Genomic DNA, 11843 nt, shown 5'->3' on the forward strand with positions numbered 1-11843 from the left:
ATAATATTTACACATCTCTATAGATGTATGTATTTATCGCAACAGAATCTCGTAGAATTATATTATTTATATTTCCAACGAAGTGGATAGGATGTAGTTTTCCCCTTTCATATCAACCACCCATCCTCCAGTTTTGCTACCTTATTACCATTAATATTTGTAAAAAATATAATACAAATATACATCAATCCGATAAAGTATAGACTGTATAAGTACTCACGTTGCATTGTCCTTGGGAACAATTTGCTCTGCATCCAGTTCTACTGTCTCCACTTCCATGTCCGATGATTGTTCCTGTTCGTTGTCACTATCTAATACAATCACTTCATCCATCAAATATAAGTCAAGTAGTAGTAACTAAGCTTCGATGTAACAATTTGTTTCCTAATTACAATAAGATATTTTTATGTATGTATAAAATCAGAAATTCTGAGCAACACGCGTGCAACTCTTCGCCCCGATTTCAAGTATAGAAGAAATAATAAAATATAGGGATAGAAACCACTGGAAAAGAAAGACAGCGCACAAAGAGAATAACCAAATTGATTTTACTATTATTTTTAAAAACACGCGTCACGATTTTTCTAATTTTTTCTGATTTCCGTCTTGTTTGAAGTATACGCAAGTTTCTTCCACAATATACATATTTTCCTACCTTTGATAGACAAATTTTATGTTACCTACAGGGCCACAAAATAAAAAGTGCTGAAAGGCAAACAAATGTTTCTTCTATTCATGTTTTGTGATCCAATCCTTCTGATGAGTCACGATGCAACTCTGATAATTGAAGTATTGCCAGAATTATATGGAGACATTGTATAACTAATCAACAAAATATATAAGCCAAAAGCAGTACCCAAATCAAATATATGTCCCATATAGGCAGAGACTGGTGCCTAAATAATATACTTTTGTTTTTTGATTTGTATATACGATATTTGTATATAGCAATAGAATTTCCAAAACAGCATTATTGGTATTGTAACAGAGATCATATGATAGACGTTCTCTGATATATTATATATTATACGTTCTCTGTTGTAATCTCTACCGTTATGCCATCTAGCGGTTGATAGCAAAAATTATTATAGATTGTTTCTGGTAATAGTTTTTATCTGGTAATACCTTCTATACGCACATTTATAAATGTACGTGCTCTGGCACATGCTATAGTTTAACAATTTTGATTTTCCGATGCTGAATTAAATTTCATAATTAAAAATGAAACCTGTTAAAAAAGATAGTACCTTAATTAGTTCTAAACCTTTATCATCTATTGAAAAATCCAAGCCAGTAAAGTTACTAAAGATTGTAAAAGGATTAAAAGGCAGAGTTGAAAAAACAAAATTGGCTTTAAAAAATGTGGACACAACTGGTAAAAAAGTATCGAAGAAAAAGAAACAGTCGTCCTATAAAGTAATGAAAGCGCCAAAAAATGTGAATAAATCTTCTAAATCTCACAAAAACGAACTCGAAAATTTAAAAGATATCGATCCTGAGTTCTATGACTTTTTGAAGCAAAATGATAAAAAGTTGTTGGATTTCAATTTGTTTGACAGTGACGAATCTGAGGATGATAGTGAAAGTAACAAAGCTCCGCTCAAAAGCAAAACTAATCCAACAGGTGAGGAAGAAACAGATGAGAGTGAAAATGATGAAGGGAAATACCATACACCTAATAAAGAATTGGAAATAGCAAGTGACGAAAGTGACTATGAGAACGATTATGAGGATTCTGTTCCTGGTAGCACAGAGAAAGTAACATTAAATTTATTGCGTCAGTGGCAAATAGAACTTGAAAAGGAAAATGTATCTGTTGACATTGTTCGCAAAGTTATTCAGGCGTTCAGTTCCGCTTTGGCAAGTATTTCTGCGGATGAAAAAAATACAATACCAACTCAATATAAAGTGGTTGGTTCAGCAATTTTCAACGGTGTTGTGCAGCTTTGCGTGTTGCACATCCAACCCGCAATTCTTCGTATATTAGGTTTGAATGTTCGTTCAACAGCTCCGCTACATAAAACCAAAAAATGGCCTAAGGTTCGAGGTTGTTTGCGATATTATTTAACTGATTTAATACGATTGGTAGAACAAGTATCTAGTGCAAACATACTCTCAGTTTTATTGAAACATTTACATCAAATGGCTGGTATGATTGCTTCATACACAACTCTTGGAAAAATTATTCTTAAACGATTAATTGTATTATGGTCAACTGGGGATGAAACAATTCGAGTGCTGGCGTTCCTTTGTATATTGAAGATAACTCGTAATCAACAGGTTAGTATGGGTTCAAATATCTTTTTTTTTTTTTTGTTAATATTTTGTATTTCTAATTGTCTTTCATTTTAGGATTCAATGTTGCACCATGTCTTAAAAGCTATGTATCTTTCATATGTACGTAATTCAAAATTTGTGTCCCCAAATACGCTACCCAGCATAAATTTTATGCGAAGGTCACTGGTAGAAATATTTGCTTTGGATTTAAACACGTCCTACCAACATGCTTTTCTTTACATCCGACAATTGGCGATTCATTTGCGCAATGCAGTCATATTGAAAAAGAAGGATAGCTTTCAAGCTGTTTATAATTGGCAGTTTGTTAATTCTCTGCGTTTGTGGGCTGATCTATTGGACGCCACAACGAATAAACCTCAATTGCAACCTCTTATTTATCCGCTAGTTACTATAACATTGGGAGTGATTCGTCTTATACCGACTGCGCAATACTTCCCCTTACGTTTCCATTGCGTAAAGGTACTAATAGCTTTGGCCAGAGAAACACGGATATTCATCCCCATCCTGCCATTAATAATTGAAGTTTTGCGGAGTAATACTTTTAACCGTAAGCATACGGTTGCATCAATGCGTCCATTACAGTTTACCTGTATTTTGAGACTCAACAAAGGTCAATTATCTGAAAATGGTTTTCGTGATGAGGTAATCGAGCAAGTGAATAGTCTTACTTTAGAATACTTGGCGCATGAATCAGCATCTCTAGCATTCAGTGATTTAGTAGTGCCTACAGTGTTATCACTGAAAAGCTACCTAAAAGTTTGTCGCAATGCGAATTATTCAAGAAAAATAAAACAACTGTTGGATAAAATACAGGAAAACGCTCGATACATAGATGAAGAACGACGAAAAATCACCTTTTCTCTTAATGAGATAGCTCAAGTGCAATCTTGGGAGTCGAAGGTGTATAACAAGGGAACACCATTAGCTACTTACTATGAAAGTTGGCTGAAGACACATGAAATAAAGAAAAGACGTCAAGCAGCTCAAATTGACAGCATCAATATCAATTATAATATTCCAACCATAAAGCGTTTAAACAAGGATGGTGTAAACATTAGGAATGAAAATGGTGAACTCGAATTATTCCCATCAGAATCCGAAGAAGACGAACCGTTATTGATCGGAATAAATAAAGACGCTAAAGGTATCAAGAAGAACGGTAATCGGAAAAGTAAATTGGAAAATGGAATTGAAAATCAAAAGCTGGAACCGGAAACTGTTATACCACTAGAAGAATCGGAACATGAAGACATGGTTGACATAGTAAAAGAGCTTGACATCGAAGATTGGTGAAAAGTAAAAATGCAGGTTTTAAGTTTCAAATAAATTTACATATGAATTATATTCAATTTCGTAACAAATTTTGTAGATTATTTTTTTCCTGGGTCTTTTCCCGGAATAATTTCATACTCGTTATACTTTGGGAATGTGCCAATCGTTTCCTTTTCCTTAGGCAACAATTGTCCTCTATCATCTTTTGCTCCATACGTTGCTTCAAGTTCTGCAGCATTTCGTTGCTTCATTTCCATTATGGATAAATTCCTAACTAACTCTTCACGAGTAGGCGGTTCATTACGCCGACCACGTAGCCATGCTTCCCACTCAGCTGTAAGCTCTTGATCGAACGCTTCTTTGTCTGTCGGTACAAAATATCGAGAAGGCTTCCTCTTTCCTATTGATGGATTTGCAGGAATTTCATAATATTTATTCCCGAAATAATCTTCCCCTATAAAATTTCCTCTTAGTTGTCGAGGCCGTAAGGAATTAACGAAATTATTAATTATTATTTTAATAAGATCGCGGGATGGTGTTTTTGGAGCCATTTTAATCTGATTTTAATGTGATATATCACCACCCCTAAAAAATAATTTGTGTACAATTTCTACAATAAATAGTATTGCATAAAGATGTAAAATAAGCAGCTGATAAACCAATCACAGTGTTGGAAATTGACAGAAAAGTGCTCGCTAACTCTGCATTTCGACAGGCAAAATTTTATGGCATACTAACTGTCGAATCTGTTACCATTGCCGTTTCCAAATCTGAATGTGGGCATTTGTTATCATAACTTAGTCATTTTCGAAAAAGCGTCAGGTAGGCAGGTTCAAGCTAATGTTTTGAGCTCTTGAACCGTTTAAATTTTGATAAGGATAAACAAATTTATGTGGAAAATAAAGAAAGTAGAAACATACATTTTTCTACAAATGTATTTCTTAAAAATAAAATATCTCATATTTTAGAACTTAAATAATCTATATGTAGCAATTAAATTCATAAATTATGAATTATTATTATTATTAAATATGAGCAATGATATTTTCATTTTATTAAATTTAAGCTTCACCAAAATTATGTTATAATTCTTCTGCAAATTAACAATATTAACTAAATATTACTTTTTGAAAAAAAAGTTAAATTATGTATTTTGAAAATGTATTTATTATTTCTTACTATATTTTTATATTGCTTGACTATTGTTTGACGAAACGAACAAGAGATATAATTTCTAGCAGATGAAAGCAGTGTGTTAATAAGAATATTCAAATATGTTCAACGTTTTCTGCTCTATTACTTTGCGAAAAGATAATACCAAAAAAAAAAACAAAAAACGGTACGACATCAGCTGAGTCTTCAAAAGGCAGAGAACGTACGTTCTCTGTGTGAAGTTCTTCAAAACAAATAATAATAAGTAGACTGAAGAAAATAGTGACGGCATCTGTAGAAAACTAAGTTTCTTATTGATTATTAACGAGTAAGTAATTGAAAGTTTAGCAATACCCAAATATGTTTTTACGCAAAAAATCGGAGACGAATAAAAGAAGAACTCAAGATTTATCACAGGTAAAATAAATATTTTTGTAATATAATTATATTCATTTTACAAATTGAGTGAGTCATCAAAGCGATTCTTATGTTCCTACCCTCTTAGTTTGGCCTAACGGAAATTCCCGATGACTTCGATCCAGCGGGCGGTTATGTGGAAATTGACGATAATGATAGTGATTTGGAAAATGAATTAGCTGAAATTACAAATGGAACGATTAAACTTCACAAACCCAAAATTAAACAAAGACAGACACATGATCTTGATAAAATGGTCGCTGAAAGTATGAGAGACATTGACAGCGAGGATGAAAATGACGCAGATTTGGAAAACGACACCGAACTTCTAAGTGAATTGAATAACATTTCAGAATTGGGGAAAAGTGTTGATTTAGTTACAGAAAATCAACTCCCAGATACTACAGTTAGTGCTCCCATTGGAGAACAAGATACTTCCTTGCCTACAACCAGCTCAGATATATTTCAGCTTATTCAGCAGCGAATACTTATGTATAAATTGGCTGAAACGAGTGCTAAAGAGGCAGGAGAAAGTGCAAAGGTGCGAAGATTTGGTAGAGCACTTAAAACTTTATTGGAGCTACAACAAGCAGTCAATAAGGGTAAAGAAGTTAAATTAGAGGATATTCCACCAGAGGTCAATGTTAAGCCGCTGACCCAAAAGGGTGACGACTCGACAAACAGGGAGCCTACACGATCTGCCCCACCTCCGCCATTTATTAAATCTGATATAGGAAAAGATTCAATTTCTCCTCCAGAAATGCCATTAAATAAAAAATCAGATATAACCACAACCTTGAATAAAATGAGAGAGCGGCAACACCAATATAAAACTGCGGCTCTCCAAGCAAAACGGAATGGGGACACGAGCCTGGCAATTCAGTATCTCAAAGTCGTTAAAAAGTTTGATATGGTCATAAAAATGGCAGAAGACGGTCAGGAGGTAGATTTGACTGATATGCCTCCGGCACCAGATCAGTTTTTAGACTTCTTATCCAAATTGCAAAAAAATACTAAAGAAGACAATAAGGACCTTCCTATGATAGGTGAACCATGTGAATACCCTGACAATAATGGTATCAAAGATATCAGTAGCGTATCGCTTACTATGGAAGAAGCTCTTCAACAACGGTTAGACAAGTATAAATCGGTACAAGAATTGGCAAATGCAGAAGGGAATTCTAGCAAAGCTCGAAGATTTGGACGCATTGTGAAACAATATGAAGACGCGATTAAATTATACAAAGCTGGCAAACCGGTAGCATATGAAGAATTGCCCGTTCCACCAGGATTTAGTCCGTTGCCTTCTGAACATGCTTCCGAAATTAATTCCGATGATCCGGTAGATACTGTAGTACCTAAACATTCGGAAGCACCAAACGGTGAAAGCAATTCAAATACAAGGTCTTCAGAGAAAACACCAACATCACTTACTGTCCAAACATCGCCGCAAAAGCATGATCTCACTACCCGAACATCAGGGAATCAGCAAAAAAATAATTTAGCTGAGCAGCAGATGAAAGTTCTTCTTGAACGACAAACTGAATTCAAAATTGCAGCAATAGAGGCAAAGAAAGCCGGAGAAATTGACCAGGCTAAGGAATACCTTAAGATATACAAAGGATTTGATGCTTTGTTAAATGCGGCTAGTAGCGGTTTGCCAGTAGATCTTACTTCGGTATGCTAAGGTAATATCTATACATGCAAAGTAAAGTATGCAAATATTTTTTTTTAGTTGCCACTACCACCATCTCAACGTGACAATCTCGAAGCATCATTTGCTATTGTTAGTACAGAAGAATGTGACCCAGAAAATGAATTATCTGATATTGGTATACGAATTGAGGAGCAATTAGCGAAACAATTAATGATGTGCAAAAATACTAGGTAAAAAATGCAGTAACTTTTGGAAACTGTATGAAAAATATTTGACTTTTTTAAATGTTCAATAGGGATCATCATAAAGCCATGGGAGATGTAGCCGGCATGAATCGTTTTGAAAACTTGGCACTGACCGTGCAGAAGGATTTGGACTTAGTGCGTTATTCGAAGCATAAAAACCTCAGTTTACCCAAATTTCACTATGAGAAGCGAAGTTTTAATATTGTGCACTGCAACACAGACCTTTCCGATAACGAATTGGAAATCATTGTTGTGCGTGGTCTCAACTACAATGTACCTAACCCAAAGGATGTAGATACTTATGTCAAAATTGAATTTCCTTTGGTGAATGTAAGTAAGTAAAATTTCCTCTTTTTTGATATCTTTAACATATTCAATCTTTCCAGGATGAGACATTTAAAGCCAAAACCTCAGTAATTAAGAATAATGACAGTCCAGACTATGATCAACATTTCCAGATTGAAATCAATCGCGGAAACCGACAGTTCCAACGTATATTTAAGAGACATCATGTAAAATTTGAAGTATACTCTCGCGGGTAAGTTAAAGGTGTTTAGGTATAGTAAAATAATACCTTGAATGCGAGTTAAACTAACTAATAACATTATAAAAAAATGGAAAATATTTTCATTATGAATAATGCTTCACATATAAATAAATATACAGCATAGATTGTCGTGGACTAAGTCGTATACTGCCTATGTGTTGTTTCAGAGGCTTTCTGCGCTCAGATATACTCATAGGAACGGTTAATGTGAAATTACAGCCCCTTGAAACGAAATGTGATATACACGATACTTTCAATGTAAGTCACGAAAACAAAATACTTATATTACACGTCGTTATGCGAAATTATTAAAAACATACGTACATATACTATACAAATTGAAATGAAATTGTAAATTAATTGAAGTTATTATCAAATATGTACATATGTATGTGTGTGTCTAAATACGTATACAAAGATGCAAGAAATAACTTCTTTTTTTTTTTTTATTGTAACAGTTAATGGATGGCCGAAAAGCAGTTGGTGGTAAATTGGAAATTAAATTACGCGTTCGAAACCCTATTCTCACAAAACAAGTGGAGCATATTGAAGAGAAATGGTTGGTAGTGGATTCTTAGTTGGTCGGCCCTTTGTATATTATAGAATAAACATTAATAAATATGTTATTTATTTTCACTTGTCTTTTATTATTGAATATTAAATGGTATACCTTTTATGGCTTTGTTTCTTATATATATAAAATGTGCATGTGTAAGATGAAGTATATCCATATTGAGATCCACATGGTGTATAAAAAAGCATACGCATCTTTAATTTGAAAATAGTTTATGTCATAAGCAGATATCTTGAAAGAATATGTGGAAGTATTTTATTTGTTACTATTGAAATTTAAACCGAATACTTCTGTACTCCAAGTTCGCTTTAATGAAAATGCTACAAAAATATATTAAAATATGTTTGCAAAAAGTTAAACTACCTATCTACACTAAAAATGTGTACTTACGTACATTGACATTGTTCACCGTCGATAAAGTACATAGAAGTAATATTTAAATAAAATTAAGTTACATTATATTTTCAATTTGCTTTTTTTCATTTTCTTTTACAATTCTTACAATTTGTTTTTACTAAATGTAATATTTACAACTAAACACTCATTTCAATATATTCGATTGTATCGGAAAAATTGCTTTTTCTATTAAAGAAGTCAATGGCGCGGATTTTAAAGAATCCTAGAATAAAAATAGAGGATGATATATATATAAGTTCACGGGCATAATCATTGACTTTTTCATGTTTACCGTTAACACAGGCGTTAATAGGAGCATATTGAAATGATGGATAAGGCAAATGCCAGTTTTCACTTATAAAACTCCATTCTGCAGTCTGATTTACTTGAAACCAAACTTCATAGGTTTTGAGGCAATTAGTGGTGTTAGCAGCTTCACGCCAAGAAATAAATATTTCGCCAATTGTTATTTTTGTAATTGTTGGTGGTTGGGGTTGCTTCAGCACGGGCGACAAATTAGAACAAACGCGAAGTAATAATATCCATGGAAGCTGTAGGCCACTAATATTTAAACTAAATTCAGGCATCAGTAACAAACCAGAAGCTTGTAATCGAGGAGTTTGAGCGTGCCGCATCGCTGCACGCTCTATTGCGTCCGGAAAGGGTCTTGATCCAGCTTGAGTTCGCCAAATATATGCTGGATCTGTTTTTTCTTGTTCTAGTAATTCTACCACATACGCGAAAGTCTCTACAGAGCATAACTTGAAAGGTAATTGACGATGAAGTGTGAAATTGTTCAGTTTTTCTGTATTCTCTCGAGGTAGAAGCAGCCAACTTACGTACAAGGGTTTATTGCCGGTGGAACGTGTTTTTAAAAGCCATAATACATCGTTTGGACTACTCAATGTAATTACTTCAATATCGGCAGCAACTGGTGCTAGTTTCGAAAGCATACCCAAAGCTGCAAATACGGGTTTTTGTATAAATTGGGAATGCACTGGTTGTGAGTTGTTCATTCGAAAATGTGCTAACAGAGTTCGTTGCCCGAATTCAAATGGATGATAACTGATAAAAGCATTGTCGTGGCTGATTGTTTCAAGATATTTGAATTCTCTATAATTTAATTTAGCATGCCAGTGCAAAAACACAATGTACACGAGTTTAGCCGCATAACGAACATCCTCATAAAAATCCTGGGGGGTGGACCAACCAGTAATGGGATCCGCTTCACTTTAAATATAGAATATATATTTATTTATTATTTTCTAATTGAACCGATTTAATAAGCGCATAGATACTTGTGTGTATATACATACATACATTTCATATGAATATTAGCATTATCAAACTGATTGCATTATTCAAATTTTGTCCCTCAATTAATAAAAAATGTGTCATTCTTAAAAATACACAAAGGTAACTTTTCATGGTTTCTATGTTAATAAAATACCTTTGACCGCTATGTATGTATGTATCTACATATAAAGATGTGTATGTACAATATCTGTCTTTTCAGAAACTTACTCATTTGATACTGGTAACATATTAATATTATCATAGTTTGCATAAATATTCTTTAATAATTTGCTAGATGCTTCTAAGACCTCTGTTGCAAGGCCTTGACCTTTTCGATGATATGTAAGAACATTTATTGGACAATCATTTATTTGGTCGTTGCAGTTTTTAATTAACGACCAGCACAACGGATGATTTTTTTTGGATTTAAATAAACCTGCTGGTCCCCGCAGAGTTAAATCTAATGGCTTAATAGACATACGACCAGCTGATTTAATACCTTTCCGTAAAGCCATAGCGTATTCGATAAAACCTACTTATGAGAATATTTTAAAAAAATTATTTTTAGTATATTAAAACAATATTTTTGAGTGGAACAACCTTCTACTGTAAAATTTAATATATTATAATTGTGTATGTCCGGTTCATTCCAGGTCTCAAACCGCCACTTAACAAGATTCTTAGCACCCAGTAAATCTGCAAAGTTAACTCATTTTTGTATTATTTAAAACATATATATGTATGTATGTATATACTTAGATATCGCTTAGTGACTTGATAGCTGAAATCTTCCCAAATATCATTCATAATATCGGAATTGCTTACTAAAATACCATCCAGATCAGTCATAAATTCAATAACTGGATAAAGTCCTAAATCATTTAAGTTTAATATGAATTCATCTAGATCGGAGAAGTCATAAACAGGCACTCCAGCCTGAGTATATTGTACAAATTTAACAAGTTCCAAAAGCCAATGGATGCGTATATGTGTTATTGCGCCAGTTGGTAGCGCTGCGAGGTGCATCAAATTCATTTGCACCGATTCAGAGAATAGACTAGATTTCAAACTCTCCCGTTTGATTTCTCCAGATGGACAAAAGCCTGTGTTTGTCCAAAAACGGGGTAATTGGTAATATGGCTCATTAATAATGTGGCTGTTATTTTGCAGCGGAATGAGTGCTGCTAAATACATTACCAAAGAAGCAACCATATTTTCTATCGAATTTCTTGCTTTCTATCGGTTCTGCAATATATATTATATAAATGTATGTCTATACATACATAAAATAGGGCAATATTTCGTCTTTCTTTACCTAAGTTAACAAATATAATTATTTTCAAGTATCAAAATTGGTTCTATTATTCGCGATTGCCAAACGAATACACTTCTTAGCGAAACTAAGTAAACAAGTCACTCTAACTATGACATCTAGAATTGAACGGAAATTTTAATACGCGCACGAAGTCATTAAAACACCACTTAACCTGATTAATAACAACATTAAATTTGTTAAATATCCCAGTGTATTTGGTATCTACAAATTCCTTGATTAATTTTTATTATACTGTATTTCCATCAAAAGAATAATATGAGTGCATTTGACATACATATGATATACTTATGTACATTCATATGAATGTAGATACATATGTACATAAAAGAATGTATGCACATCCAGTCAGCAATAAGAGTACGTATGCGAGACATTTAAATTTTCTTTGTAATTGGTATTAATGAGTAAACAAATATATCAAATCTTTGAGATTTAAGCACAGACACACATCTTAGATGAGGTTCGGATTTGAGTCTATTTACGAAAGAAGGTTTACATACTATGTAAGTATGTATAACTTGTCGTTCATGAGTTTGCAATAGTAGATATTAATTATAAATGGGAACATCGGCCGATAGCCCATGATGCTAGTGCTGCGTATTTTCTTAAGTTTGTATAATAATTGTATTATTATGTAAGCTTTTATAAAATAA

At 33.4% G+C, this 11843-nt stretch overlaps 5 protein-coding genes across 11 annotated transcripts in view; 2 read left to right on the forward strand and 3 right to left on the reverse strand.

Moving 5' to 3' along the window:
- LOC108968233 (dnaJ homolog subfamily C member 7) overlaps window positions 1–764 on the reverse strand; it is a 7765-nt gene extending 7001 nt beyond the window's left edge. Inside the window, exons 1-2 of one of the 2 annotated variants that reach the window (XM_018932138.1) lie at window positions 656–764; window positions 221–384 (exon numbers count right to left, since the gene is read on the reverse strand). In XM_018932138.1, the coding sequence (XP_018787683.1) occupies window positions 221–333 (113 nt within the window). In that variant the 5' untranslated portion in view covers window positions 334–384; window positions 656–764. Of the gene's footprint in view, window positions 1–220; window positions 505–655 lie in introns of both variants that reach the window. The other variant, XM_018932139.1, reaches the window with a different exon arrangement.
- Window positions 765–1153: 389 nt separating this feature from the next.
- LOC108968232 (nucleolar complex protein 2 homolog) lies at window positions 1154–3659 on the forward strand. The gene is made up of 2 exons (XM_018932137.1): window positions 1154–2280; window positions 2353–3659. The coding sequence occupies exons 1-2, from the start codon at window positions 1222–1224 to the stop codon at window positions 3589–3591; spliced, it is 2298 nt and encodes a 765-aa protein (XP_018787682.1). The 5' UTR covers window positions 1154–1221; the 3' UTR covers window positions 3592–3659.
- LOC108968234 (mimitin, mitochondrial) lies at window positions 3608–4208 on the reverse strand. The gene has a single exon (XM_018932142.1). It carries the CDS (start codon window positions 4119–4121, stop codon window positions 3669–3671), a length of 453 nt encoding a protein of 150 aa, XP_018787687.1. The 5' UTR covers window positions 4122–4208; the 3' UTR covers window positions 3608–3668.
- Window positions 4209–4946: 738 nt separating this feature from the next.
- Window positions 4947–8264, forward strand: LOC108968221 (coiled-coil and C2 domain-containing protein 1-like). 4 transcript variants are annotated; one of them, XM_018932108.1, is made up of 7 exons: window positions 4948–5139; window positions 5228–6817; window positions 6875–7026; window positions 7092–7371; window positions 7428–7579; window positions 7708–7846; window positions 8047–8264. In XM_018932108.1, exons 1-7 carry the CDS (start codon window positions 5083–5085, stop codon window positions 8164–8166), a joined length of 2490 nt encoding a protein of 829 aa, XP_018787653.1. In that variant the 5' UTR covers window positions 4948–5082; the 3' UTR covers window positions 8167–8264. The 4 variants fall into 4 exon arrangements, with proteins under 4 accessions (XP_018787656.1, XP_018787653.1, XP_018787654.1 ...); XM_018932109.1 differs by having other exon boundaries at window positions 4949–5139; window positions 7756–7846; XM_018932110.1 differs by having other exon boundaries at window positions 4952–5050.
- A 377-nt stretch (window positions 8265–8641) lies between these two features.
- On the reverse strand, window positions 8642–11793 carry LOC108968222 (alpha-L-iduronidase). 3 transcript variants are annotated; one of them, XM_018932113.1, is made up of 6 exons: window positions 11170–11793; window positions 10610–11099; window positions 10455–10550; window positions 10083–10386; window positions 8851–9788; window positions 8642–8781 (listed from the first exon to the last, which is right to left on the reverse strand). In XM_018932113.1, the coding sequence occupies exons 2-6, from the start codon at window positions 11064–11066 to the stop codon at window positions 8696–8698; spliced, it is 1881 nt and encodes a 626-aa protein (XP_018787658.1). In that variant the 5' UTR covers window positions 11067–11099; window positions 11170–11793; the 3' UTR covers window positions 8642–8695. The 3 variants fall into 3 exon arrangements, with proteins under 3 accessions (XP_018787658.1, XP_018787659.1, XP_018787657.1); XM_018932114.1 differs by having other exon boundaries at window positions 8851–9319; window positions 9398–9788; window positions 10610–11793; XM_018932112.1 differs by having other exon boundaries at window positions 10610–11793.
- Between the last annotated feature and the right edge of the window lie 50 nt (window positions 11794–11843).

The sequence above is a fragment of the Bactrocera latifrons genome, unplaced genomic scaffold (assembly GCF_001853355.1).
Source record: "Bactrocera latifrons isolate USDA-ARS-PBARC rearing strain unplaced genomic scaffold, ASM185335v1 scaffold_206, whole genome shotgun sequence".
Taxonomy (NCBI): domain Eukaryota; kingdom Metazoa; phylum Arthropoda; class Insecta; order Diptera; family Tephritidae; genus Bactrocera; species Bactrocera latifrons.